The sequence below is a fragment of the Trypanosoma melophagium genome, assembly GCF_022059095.1.
Source record: "Trypanosoma melophagium isolate St. Kilda chromosome Unknown ctg14segment1, whole genome shotgun sequence".
Lineage (NCBI taxonomy): Eukaryota > Euglenozoa > Kinetoplastea > Trypanosomatida > Trypanosomatidae > Trypanosoma > Trypanosoma melophagium.
In genome coordinates, this window is record NW_027125142.1 from 132,033 (window position 1) to 143,559 (window position 11,527).

Genomic DNA, 11,527 nt, shown 5'->3' on the forward strand with positions numbered 1-11,527 from the left:
GAAAAGCAAATAAAGAAAAAAATACTCGCGTTATAAAAATATAATATATAAAGAAAAGAAAATAAATAAACAAGAAAAAGAACTAATCCAGAGTTTAAGCATAACTTAGCCCCTGTTTTATTCCTGTCAGTTGCGCCGTCAGTCGCTCTTCAATTTTATGTTGTACCTGTGAACTTGTCATGAGATCTGCTGCCAATTCATTTGTAAAGTATGGATTGATTGTACGATTTATCATTTCCCGAGCTATGGGTGATTGACACTCTACACTTAGTTGTGCAGCCATAGTGGGGGTTTCACGAGAACCTGCAGCACTAGCAGGCGTAATATTATTAGTCGTATTACCAACAACAGTAGTAGTAGTAGTAGTAGTAGTAGTAGTAGTAGTAGTAGTAGTAGTAGTAGTAGTAGTAGTAGTAGTAGTAGTAGTAGTAGTAGTAGTAGTAGTAGTAGTAGTAGTAGTAGTAGTAGTAGTAGAAGCAAAATAAGAAGGAGAATGAAGTTGTACAGAACGACGGTATACAATAGGTACAGATCCGTATTTTGAGGATGAGGATGTTGGTATCTTCTCATCGTAGTTTACAGGCTGCGATGCTCGGGATGATGGAAACTGCGAATACATCTCCTTTGCCAATTCCACACCTTCTAAACGTGGTATTGGATGTACTTGTGGGGGTACACAACTGCTCTGTGTAGATCTCTGTATCCATGCAGGTGAAGATGAAAGGTCATGCATTCTTTGTATTTCATGCTCTAGAACTTGTTCCCGTTGCTGAGCACGCTGTGGACGTTCTGTTGATAACGGAGGCGGTAGCGGAGTAAATATAGTTAGAGATTTATTCGTACCTCTTCGTTTTTGCGAAGTAATACCAGTAGCAGTACTAGTTATCGAAATAGGAGTAACAGTAGTCTTGGAGTTTAAATCTCTCCCTTTCTTAGTATCATTATTAGTATTAGTATTATTAATATTATTACTGTCAAAGAGATTAATCATATTACCATCAGCAACAGTACCAATACGAGCCTTGTTTCGCACTACTTCACCTCCCACTTTTTTAATATATCTTTCCATATCCATAAGAAGTTCTGTACGACGTCTCTCCAATCGATCAAAACAAAGTGCCTGTTTTTGATCGCGTAGTAGTAACATTCGATGTTTCAGCTTCTCACACGCCATCATATTGGATGTTAAATTATCCATTTCAATACGTAAAGCCTCTTGTAGTTCCTTTTCTTGTCGTACCAATTCTTTTAGGTATTCCACTACCTGTGGACCGGCTGGCCGACCAGGCACTACACGGGCTAGAACAGAAACCAATAATGCTTCTTCATACTCCCATGATGGTATCTCCTCTTTTGCACGTAATTTGGGTACTGATTTTGGCTTACGATCATTAGCCATATCCACAGTAGGTGGTTTCATATCACGAATATTTGATGGATTAAAATAAAGTCCATTACGGCGTTCAACTTGTAATTCCGGTTTTGTAAGAGGAAGGTTCATAGTCAGAGTTGAAGTTGGTACCATGACATTAGATTGTTTTACTATTCCCATATCTGTTTTCATTGATTGTTCAGAATAATGAGATTTCTTTTCATTTTCCTTTGGCTCAGTAGAAGCCGAAAGAAGAGAAAAATTAAGATCTGTCTCACCGGATGGAGTTACAGGATGACTTGTTGGAGCCTTATTTATGGAAAGCCGAATCTACCTGATTAGATGATTGAAGATTAACACCTGGCTTTTGAGTTATATTGGTTTGTATTTTTTCATTCACGTCAACTCCAGTGGAGTTAACGTTGGAGGTGTTTGTCACAGCTTGTGATGTTTCACTGTTCAATGTAAAATCATTCACATGATTTCTTTCTTGCCCCACTATAGGAGATGCAGGGGCATTTCCCTGTACTTTCAACTGTACCTCCTGCTGTTGTTCTTGTTGTTGATTCTGTGTTTCCTGTGTAACAGTCATCTTATTTACAGGTGTTTGTGTCTCTTCTGATGTTTTAATAGTTTCCTTCGCATTTTCTGCCGTCGTTGTTTTTGTAGTTATTTCTGTCGATGGTGTTATCATGTTAGAAGTTTCTGCCTTGCTCGGCTCACTACCAGTATTAACAGTACTTTTCGGCTTTAATGTTCCTTCAACAGCGGCCCCTGCTGGAGTTGATGCGATCTCTGTGGGTGTTTCAATCTCAAACGCCTTACTCCGTCCTGTTATACTTCCTCGTCCTTTTTCAATCTTCTTTGCACGTGCCCACTTATACGTTTCAAGATAAACCGTTTGGTTAGGAGGATACATGGCTCAAAATAGTTCACATAATTGATCCATAGTGATACGACCATCCTTATCAGGAATAGCGTGTTCCTTATACAGATTCTGAATATCAAAACCTACAGACCGCATAAAGGGATCAAGTGTTGATCGTATGGACTTGAGATCTGCAGAATCTTCACCATTAAATAAACCCAATTTAAGAGAACCTCTTATATAGTTCCATACGAAATCCTCATAGGGAACTTGAGTGGCCTTCTGCAACTCATACATAAGAGTAAGAAAATTCTTTGAATCCAGTGGACACCGAGCTTCATACTTTTCCCATAGTGTCTGCTGTTCTGATAGACAAATAATATCCATGATACTTCTTAGTTCTTCTTCAGTGATGGGTTTACCACCTTTAAAAGATTCTTGCATATCACGAACATGTTGACGATACTTGAATAGCACAGACATCGGTTATTGAAATGGACTAACTAACTAACTAACTAACTAACTAACTATATATATATATATATATATATATATATACATACGTATATATTTCTTTTGTTTAGGAATACCCCTATTAAATAGATGATGGCACTTTTTTTGTCGATAAATCTCTCTCTTTATTTTCGTCTTGTCTTTCTTTTTACTACTAGTCGCAGTAAAATATCCATTTTATTTCTTCCTCACTTCTTTTCTATATTTTGTCTTTCGCTCGATTTTGAAAATTTCTTCTGAACAGTAATAAATGAGAAAGAAAAAGAAGAATAAATAGATAGATACTGCACTGTAAATCCAAAGGAGCAACAACAACAACAACAACAGAAAAAAAAACACGTAAACATTTATTCTTATACATTACAAATAAAATTTTACTTTTTCTTCCCAAGCTGCATGATATAAGTAAAAATTTCCCCTTTTTCATTGCTTAATAAAAACAGCTTCTGTATTTTTTTTTCTTTATTTGTCTCAATCCTATCTTTTGGGTTTATTTGATGTTATTATTCTTTTTTTTTTTTTAATTCCCTTTTCTTCATTTGATAAGCTTGTGAGTGTGCCTTCTTCAGCTTTTCTGCAAGAGACGCAGTTACACAAAATAGGGATGAAGATGCACGCATACACAGCATACATAGAACATGTTTATAGATGCATACATTTATCCAGTACATATATGTTGTATATTTATCTTTTTTTTTCCTTCACTTTCATTTTCAAATCCCCTTCTTCCTTTTCTTTTTTTAAATTGTTTTGCTTGCAGAGCCATGATGCCGATGATGATGTGTTTGATCCATTCTTCTTTTTGTTTCTTCACACTTTAATCCCATTTCTGCAGGGGCATTCTATGAAGTAAAAAAAAAGAGACGAAAAAGACGTCGACGATCCCTTTCCTTCTTTGCTGATTACGTTATATATATATATATATATAATACCTTTTCCTTCTTTTTTTTTTCCCCCATCTTCCATCTCCCTCCTCTTCCCAATCTCTATCTCTCTCTCTCCTCAGCCGTAGAGAGGTAGTAGTGTGAACGGATAGCGGGAGACACGCAGAGAATAATAAATACGAGAGAAACAAAACAAAAAAACGCACATCACACAAACACACAAACACCCACACACACACACTCTCTCTCTCTATTTCTCTCTGTTTACTTGATCTTTGCCCAGTTGAGTTGGGTGGCGATGGCGCCGGAGAGGGCGGTGAGGGCGCCGGTGGTGGCGGGGCCGGGCTGCCAGACCCCCCGCATGTACCCGACGGTCGCCATCGCCACGAGCGCGTCGGCCGCGTCCTTCGCGAGGGCCGTCAGGGCGGCGCGGGCCTCTTTTCTCGCGTTCGCGGCGTCCCCGTCGCGGTGCCGGCGGAGGGCTGTGCGGAGGGCGAGGAGGTCGAGGACCACCGCGAAGAAAAATCCCCAAAACTGCGCGACTTTACTGCGCCACTGCAGCTGTTTGTGCGAGCCGGCGAGGAGGAGGCGGTGGCGGGAGAGAAAGGCCACATTGTCGCCCAGCACGTAGAGGAAGTTGCCGAGCACGCGGAAAAACTCCACCAGCTTGCGCAGATCCACACCGCCCTTCGCCCGGCACTGCGTCAGGGCGGAGCGCATCTTTGGCACGTCCCCCGCCCACTTCGCCATCCGCATGAGAGAGCGGCCGTCGCCGATGGAGGTGCCGAGGAGTTTGTACGAGGCCAAGTGGGCGGGGGTGGTGTCAACCGTCGCCAGCACCTTCACCACACCGGCAATGCACTTGTAGATCTTGTCACGTCCATCGGTCTGGGCGAGGAGCTTCACAAACTTGTCGTAGTCAGACATGATCAAGGATGAATGAAGATATATACGCCTTTAAGGAATGGAGTTTGCTTATTTTTTTTTTTTTTTTGATGTCCCTGGGATGTGGGGATGTGCTTGTTTAGTTACTATTTAATAAACTAGTAGTAGTAGTAGTAGTAGTAGTAGTAGTAGTAGTAGTAGTAGTAGTAGTAGTAGTAGTAGCTGTTTTTTTTTTGTTGTTGTTGTTGTCTTTTAGCTATGTAGGCTGCGCCTAAAAATATTTGTATTGTTGTTTGTTTGTGCTAATGGAGTGTTTGTGGAAAAGGTATGGGGGTAATAGTGAGTACAGGGAGAAGAGAGAGAAAAGACATCATCGGGGGTTTCCTCGTCTAGTGTGTGCATATATATAGTCAAAAAAAAAACAACCATACCAGTAATAATAATAATAATAATAATAATAATAATAATAATAATAATAATAATAATAATAATAATAATAATAATAATACAAAAACCAAGCAACAACAACAAATAAATAAATAAACAAGAAACAACCGTAGAACAACCATCATTTGTCAATATACAACCCTTGTATCAAATGTTTTACTTCACATGAAACACTGTGCGAGTGCTCCTTTAAACCACTAATCTTGTTTTTTTTTATTCTTTCATTTGATTTACCTGTGTCTCCAAGGCATCTACCTCTGCCTGTACATTAGACCTGGCTTTATCTTCCAGAATATCACAGAAAAACTTTGTTTTATACCACTGTGGATGGTCTAAAAATCCCCGCAAAAATGCAGCACGACCACGACAGAAATCTCTATCATTGTACCAATTATACTCACTTCTTATATCACGTGCGTACCGCTGATAACGCACCGCATCACTTCCAAGTATGGCAAGATCGATATCAAGAAATATATGAAGATCAGGCGGAGTTACCAGCTCTTCATTCTTTTTTTCTTCTTCCTTTTCTTCTTCTGATTCTTCTGATCCTTTAGTCTTATTACCACAGCGGAGGTATAATGGTTTTACAGACATGTGATGTTTCGTTGCGAGGATAAATTCCACAACTCTTGTCTTTACAAGTAAAGCATTATCAGGCGTATCCCACAATAGCGGCAACAACTGCGTACCCTCGCATAATGTTTTCATCTTCTCATTACCTTCGCAGGTTCCTGCTGCTGCTGATGCTTCTGATACTAATAATGTTGATGTTGATAATGATGCCAACTGACTGCACTCCGCCCAGAATTCCTGAAACCAGTCTGCACTACACTCCTCATTATCATTACACTGTGGATTATACACCACATCATGAAAGAGTATGGATAAGTCCATAGTAAGAAGACGATATGTATTTGTCACATTGTTAGGAATCCGCTGCCCCACGACAGCCTCTAATTGATATTGTGTTAATTGCTGCAGCATCTCCTCAAGGTGTTCAAGTGTGTGATAATGCCGCTGCGGCTCTGTGTAACGTGTGAGAATATATCGTGTCCATAATTCTCTGCTGGCGTCTGCTTGCCATGGTCTCAGTAAACATTGAACACATCGCTTCCAACAGGCATGAGTTAACGGAAATGCAATAGTACTAGTAGTAGTAGTAGTAGAAACAACAGCAGGGGGAGTGCGATTAAGCATAACCACACCACAGTATGAATAATGCAATTAAAAAAAAAACGTTAAACACACTCTCACAGTCAAAGAACAAAGGAAGAAAGAAACACCTTCACCACTGGATAGGTTGGTTTACTTTACCTTCTCTGAACTTGTGATGTTTGGAAATATTTACCTTCTTCTATGGCTACAACATACTAATAGAGAGAGATAGAGAGAGGTTCAGTGGGGTGAGAATTACAAGTGATTAAACTCATAAACACATCCATTAATTAAACATATGCACAGATACCTGTAAAACCGTATATATATCACTAGGGTTTAACGAAAAGTTGCACGTTAAACCTGAATAGAACTCCTATGAGTTCATGGACTTCTCGCTTTTTCTTCTTTTCTCTTTTGCTTCTCTTTTACTCCTACTGAGAGGGATCGGGGGAGGCAACAAGAAAAAACACAAATGGCAAAATAAATCTTAAAAAAAAGAGAGAGAACTAAATATGAATAAGAAAGTATAAATATATATATATACCGAAAAAAAAGAGGGAAAAAAGAAAGCCACTACACATTACCACGTAATTGTGCCACTTTATTTCTTCTTCAACCTTTCTTCTCTCCACGCACAACAATTTCATTCAATTTTTTTGTTTACGCTTCCTTTCTAGCCATTCTTTTTTTTCTCCTTGCTTTCTTACTTTGTTTCCCCGGTTCGAAGACTCACATGTCTGTGTGTTTGTTTCTCCCAATTGGGTTTATTTCTTCTTTTTTTCCTTTTCAAGACTATAACACTTTCATTTCAGATATATATATATATATATATATATATATATTCATATATATTTCTGTTCACGCACATCAGCTCTATTTTGTCGACATTATCTACTTTCCTTATTCTCCTCCCAGTATACTATTACCAAAGTATATTGAATAAATGAATAAACGACCAAATAATCCCCCTATTTTTCCTTTTTTTTTCTACCTCCTTCGTGAAAAAAAAACAAAACAAAAAAAAAAGACTTTTTCGCAAGGTGCACACAATATTAATATAATATTGTATGCAAAAGAGTTAGTTCTTTTGGTTCACTTCTTCCCTCCCTTTTCCCTTTACCACATTCTGTGCCTCTTGTTGCCTCACCTCTTCTTCTTTCCATGATCCCCCACACATGCATATCCTTTTCTTTTTTCTTTTTTTTTCCGGCTATTGTTGATATATATATATATAACATGGCTGCTGATATTGTACCTTGTCTCTATCAGCATTTTCGTTTTTATTTACTTTTACTTTGTCCTTCTTTTTTCTCAGGTAAAAGGGGTATCATACCCCTTCTGTCCTTCTTTTTTTCCCTTTTTTCCTTTTTCAGAATCAGAAAACTAAACATAAACACACACACACACAATTACATACACATACACAGGCAGACATATATATATATATATATGGAAACCCCCATATTAGACTAGGGAAGAGCAAACTTCTTGCTATAGTACTCCTGCGCGGTTACATTGATCTGTCCAAGCAGTCGTTGCAGGTGTGTTTCCACCACAGTGTTGCCATTCTCTGGCAGTAGTGTGAACTCCAGTCCAACGTACGCGGTGAACTCCCACGCCTGCACCTTTGACCATGTTACACCCGTAAAGGCCTCATCTTGGCGAAAGCGTGTTTTGGCGTAGTTTATCTTACGGTGAATATCACCTGTTTCAATAAACTTAATGGCGAGTAGAATACAAACAGCAAGGGCGAGGCGGCGGTTACGTTTACCCACCATTCCACGCATGATAAGTCGTTCCAAATACCAATTGGCATACGCCACAGTAACTACTTCAATCGGTGATGACTCTTCCAGAGCAAAGTTAAGCAAATAAGCGCGTATACGACGTATGTGAGTGAGTTTAATCTCACGCATTTCCAGATCTGGATGTTGGACGTAGAAATCATTATTGATATCCTTTTTCAGTACCTTGTTATCGACAAAGGAAATGACAGAGGCACGGTAGGAAGGTAGCACAATAAGTTTCTTTCGACGTTCTCCTCCTGTGATATTACCTGTATCAAGAAAGAAGGCATCATGAAAAACTGGTTCATTCTGGCAGCGATGTTGGGTGAGAAGTTTACCGTATGATCGCATCGTATTATCTTCTCGATTACGTCTAGTCCACGTATCTTCGGCTCCTCCCATACTTTCACAATCCTCTGACTCATCGGCAGGGTAATAAACATCACCACCATCCTCATCCTCATTATCAACCCAACTGCCATTACGAGTACCAGAACCATCATTTGTTTCATCCCCTTCCCTCTCAATACCGCCGGTTTCTTCATTCTTGTTATTACGATGATTATGATGATGTGTTGGGGCGGGTCCACACCGTTCACCCAAATACGGCACAACGAGGCGATCATCCTCCCAGTAAGAGGCCTCTGGTGGGGCAAAGGAAGAGAGAATGGTAAAGATACTAATAGCCGTACCAACGTAATAATATTCAGCCGCGGCAGTGTTCTCTTCTGTCTTTTTAAGATTCTTTTCTTGTAAATATGTTGAAGAAGCAGGTATGAAGCGTAATCGGACGCGTTGTCCCTCGGCATTTACAAGTTTATCAATAGAAAGTTTCTTTCCTCTTTCCATGGGTATAGACTCAGTATCCCATTCTGTACGACTCCCTTGATGATGTTGCGATTGTGTTTCATCTCCTTTCCCACCATGGATTCGGTCAGAGCTCTTCTTTAGTGCGGCAACTCTGGCCATTTCACCAACATTTGTTAGAAAAGAAAGTTGACCCAAGTGGAGTTCATTACTGTTTAGTTCTTGAGAGTCCTGTGTTGTTGTTGTTGCTGTCGTCGTTGTTGTCATCGTGGTTGTTGGTGTTTGTTGTTGTTGATGATGTGGTGGTGGTAGTGAGAGTGAAGAAGAATATGTTTCATCTACGCGATGGGAATAAGTAGAAGTGCTGCTAGAGGCCTCAAATGGCACTACTTCTCGTAGTTTGAGACGTGAGGAGGGAATGGCACTTCTCTCTTTAACACCAACGCGATGACTACCGGCTTTATCGACACAAACTTGCACATTCTTTGGTGAAAAACTCATAAGCACTGCAGTGGCACGTGCCAATTCATTTTCATTATATCCAATAGGGGTAGAAGCAATGCTGCTGACATTATCAGCATTATCAGCATTAGTAGTAGTAGTAGTAGTAGTAGTAGTAGTAGTAGTAGTAGTAGTAGTAGTAGGAACAGTAACAGAGGCCGTGATAACAACAGCGGGAGATGTGGCCATGCTGTTGTTATCGCTTGTATTACTGCTAAGTGGATTATGTATGGAGTGCATCCCACTACTACCGCCACTACTACCACTACGACTACTACCATCGCCTGCGGCATCGTCGCCGGGGTCGATTTCCTCCTCAGCCCCTTGTGTGTGGACTACATGACTGCTGCGGGTCTGCTGCGGTGGGGATTTGAATCCTTCCCAGGAGGAGGATGTTCTCTTTTTGGCCAGCTTTGCTCCGATATATATATATATATATATATATATATATATATATATATATATATCTATATGCCTCGCTGAGAGTTTTTTCTGCTGTTTCTTCTTCTGTTTATGCTTATGCCTTGCCTGTGTTTGTAAGTAAGTGTTTGTTTGTGTATATCCCTCTTCTTGTTTTTCTTTTTTTCTTTAAGGGGATATGTGAGTGTTGTTGATACTACTATTCGTTTGTTCGTTTTTTCTTTCTTATTGTTGTTGGGGAGACAATATGATTATTTCTTTTTCTTTTTTTTTCTCCTCTCGCTCCCTTCTCTAAATACTTGCCTATAAACGATGATTCCTCTCTCTCCTCTCAGGCAATACTCCTACCAATGGTGCATATAGATAGATAGAGGGAAGAAAGAAATATACATAGCAATCAGGAGAAAAAATAAAGAAAAATAACATAGTGATATATATAATGTAGAGATAGAGAAAACTGAAAAGAGAGAGAGACACACAAATCATAAAGACCACACAAGTATCCTCCACAACTGACGTACGTTGTTAAAAAAGTCAAAAAAAAAAGACAAGAAAAATAAAATAAAATAAATAAATAAAATGAATGGAAAAGGTTCAATTTTTCAAAAAAAAAAAGGAAAAAAGAAAACATGCATCATTAATTGCCATTCCCGCATGCATGCATGTACGCAGTGTGTGTAAGTGTATCTTCACAAGTGCCTTTTTTAGTACTCTTCTGTTATTGCACTTCATTACGGAGTTGTCTGTTTTTTTTTCCTCTGAACTTGTTTTTTTTTGTTGCTTTACTCTGTTTCCCACTAGTGTTAATAGTGGAGAGAAGATATCGGAAGGAAATAAAGCAAAGAAACCACACAAACCGTAATAATAATGATAATAATAATGCTAATAATAATAATAATGCTAATAATAATAATAATAATAATAATAATAATAATAATAATAATAATAACAGAACGTAAGGAACATGCAAGTGGAACAAAAAAAAACAGGACTAGTACAGGCAAACCAATAACATCCCAACAATCATTCCCCAAAAATAGATAAAACAAACAGAAACGCAACGCTTACTTCGATAACTGACAAAAACAGAGAAAAAAGGGAAATAAAAAAAAAGTTATAGGCAAATGTAAAACGCCATCGCTACACAAGACAAAAAAAAAGAATGAAGGAGTCTAAGATTGTGCAATAATGAGAACTTTGTATATTGTTCCTTTCTGCCACTCCCAATCTTCCGTTATCATTATTTATTTATTAATATCTGTGTAGAATGATGCCGCTAAGAGAAACAGCAAAAAAGCGAAAAATAAATATCTTTATATATATATATATAGAGAGAGAGAGATGGGGGAACAAAAAAAAGTAAAAAAAATCGCAGGCATAAAGCGCGAAAAAAAAATTTAAAGAAGAAAGATATATAGATATATCAAATAAAGAAAAAAACAAGAACTGGTATATCTGCACGTATCCAAAGACGGAATGGAAAACAACCGCAGATATTGCAAGAGAAAAGAGAAATAAAAATAAAAAACAATGGAGCAACAAGAGAGAGAGAGAAAGAAAAAAAAATAACAATAATAATAACAGAATAGAAGAAAATAAAACGTTTTAAAGAAACAGTGGGTAAAGGGTTGATGTACGACGTCTCTACTCTTTTTCTTTCTTTCATCCCTTTCTCTGTTTTTTTTTTTCGTTTTTGTTTTTGTTTTTTGTATAAAGAAGAGAAGGATCGAAGAGGGGAAGCCCACCTTCAAAATTTTTCATTCTTTAAACAATATTGCTCATTCTATTGCGAATATATAAATAAAAAAGAAAAAAAAACGATTCTTGATCTGTATTTTTGGCTTCGATATTTTTTCTTTATTATTTTCCCTCCCTCTCTCTC

General features: G+C 38.4%; 5 protein-coding genes across 5 annotated transcripts; all 5 read right to left on the reverse strand.

Moving 5' to 3' along the window:
- Nucleotides 1-94: 94 nt before the first annotated feature.
- On the reverse strand, nt 95-2,291 carry LSM04_003069 (uncharacterized protein; the record flags this gene model as incomplete). Its single annotated transcript, XM_067334960.1, has 2 exons — nt 95-1,702; nt 1,773-2,291. The coding sequence occupies 2 exons, from the start codon at nt 2,289-2,291 to the stop codon at nt 95-97; spliced, it is 2,127 nt and encodes a 708-aa protein (XP_067193884.1).
- Nucleotides 2,292-2,294: 3 nt separating this feature from the next.
- LSM04_002833 (uncharacterized protein) lies at nt 2,295-2,723 on the reverse strand (the record flags this gene model as incomplete). Its single annotated transcript, XM_067334961.1, has 1 exon — nt 2,295-2,723. The coding sequence occupies one exon, from the start codon at nt 2,721-2,723 to the stop codon at nt 2,295-2,297; it is 429 nt and encodes a 142-aa protein (XP_067193874.1).
- A 1,178-nt stretch (nt 2,724-3,901) lies between these two features.
- On the reverse strand, nt 3,902-4,564 carry LSM04_002046 (Peroxisomal biogenesis factor 11; the record flags this gene model as incomplete). The annotated part of the gene is made up of 1 exon (XM_067334962.1): nt 3,902-4,564. One exon carries the CDS (start codon nt 4,562-4,564, stop codon nt 3,902-3,904), a length of 663 nt encoding a protein of 220 aa, XP_067193864.1.
- A 618-nt stretch (nt 4,565-5,182) lies between these two features.
- Nucleotides 5,183-6,169, reverse strand: LSM04_000369 (uncharacterized protein; the record flags this gene model as incomplete). The annotated part of the gene is made up of 1 exon (XM_067334963.1): nt 5,183-6,169. The coding sequence occupies one exon, from the start codon at nt 6,167-6,169 to the stop codon at nt 5,183-5,185; it is 987 nt and encodes a 328-aa protein (XP_067193825.1).
- A 1,430-nt stretch (nt 6,170-7,599) lies between these two features.
- On the reverse strand, nt 7,600-9,465 carry LSM04_005058 (uncharacterized protein; the record flags this gene model as incomplete). The annotated part of the gene is made up of 1 exon (XM_067334964.1): nt 7,600-9,465. One exon carries the CDS (start codon nt 9,463-9,465, stop codon nt 7,600-7,602), a length of 1,866 nt encoding a protein of 621 aa, XP_067193912.1.
- Between the last annotated feature and the right edge of the window lie 2,062 nt (nt 9,466-11,527).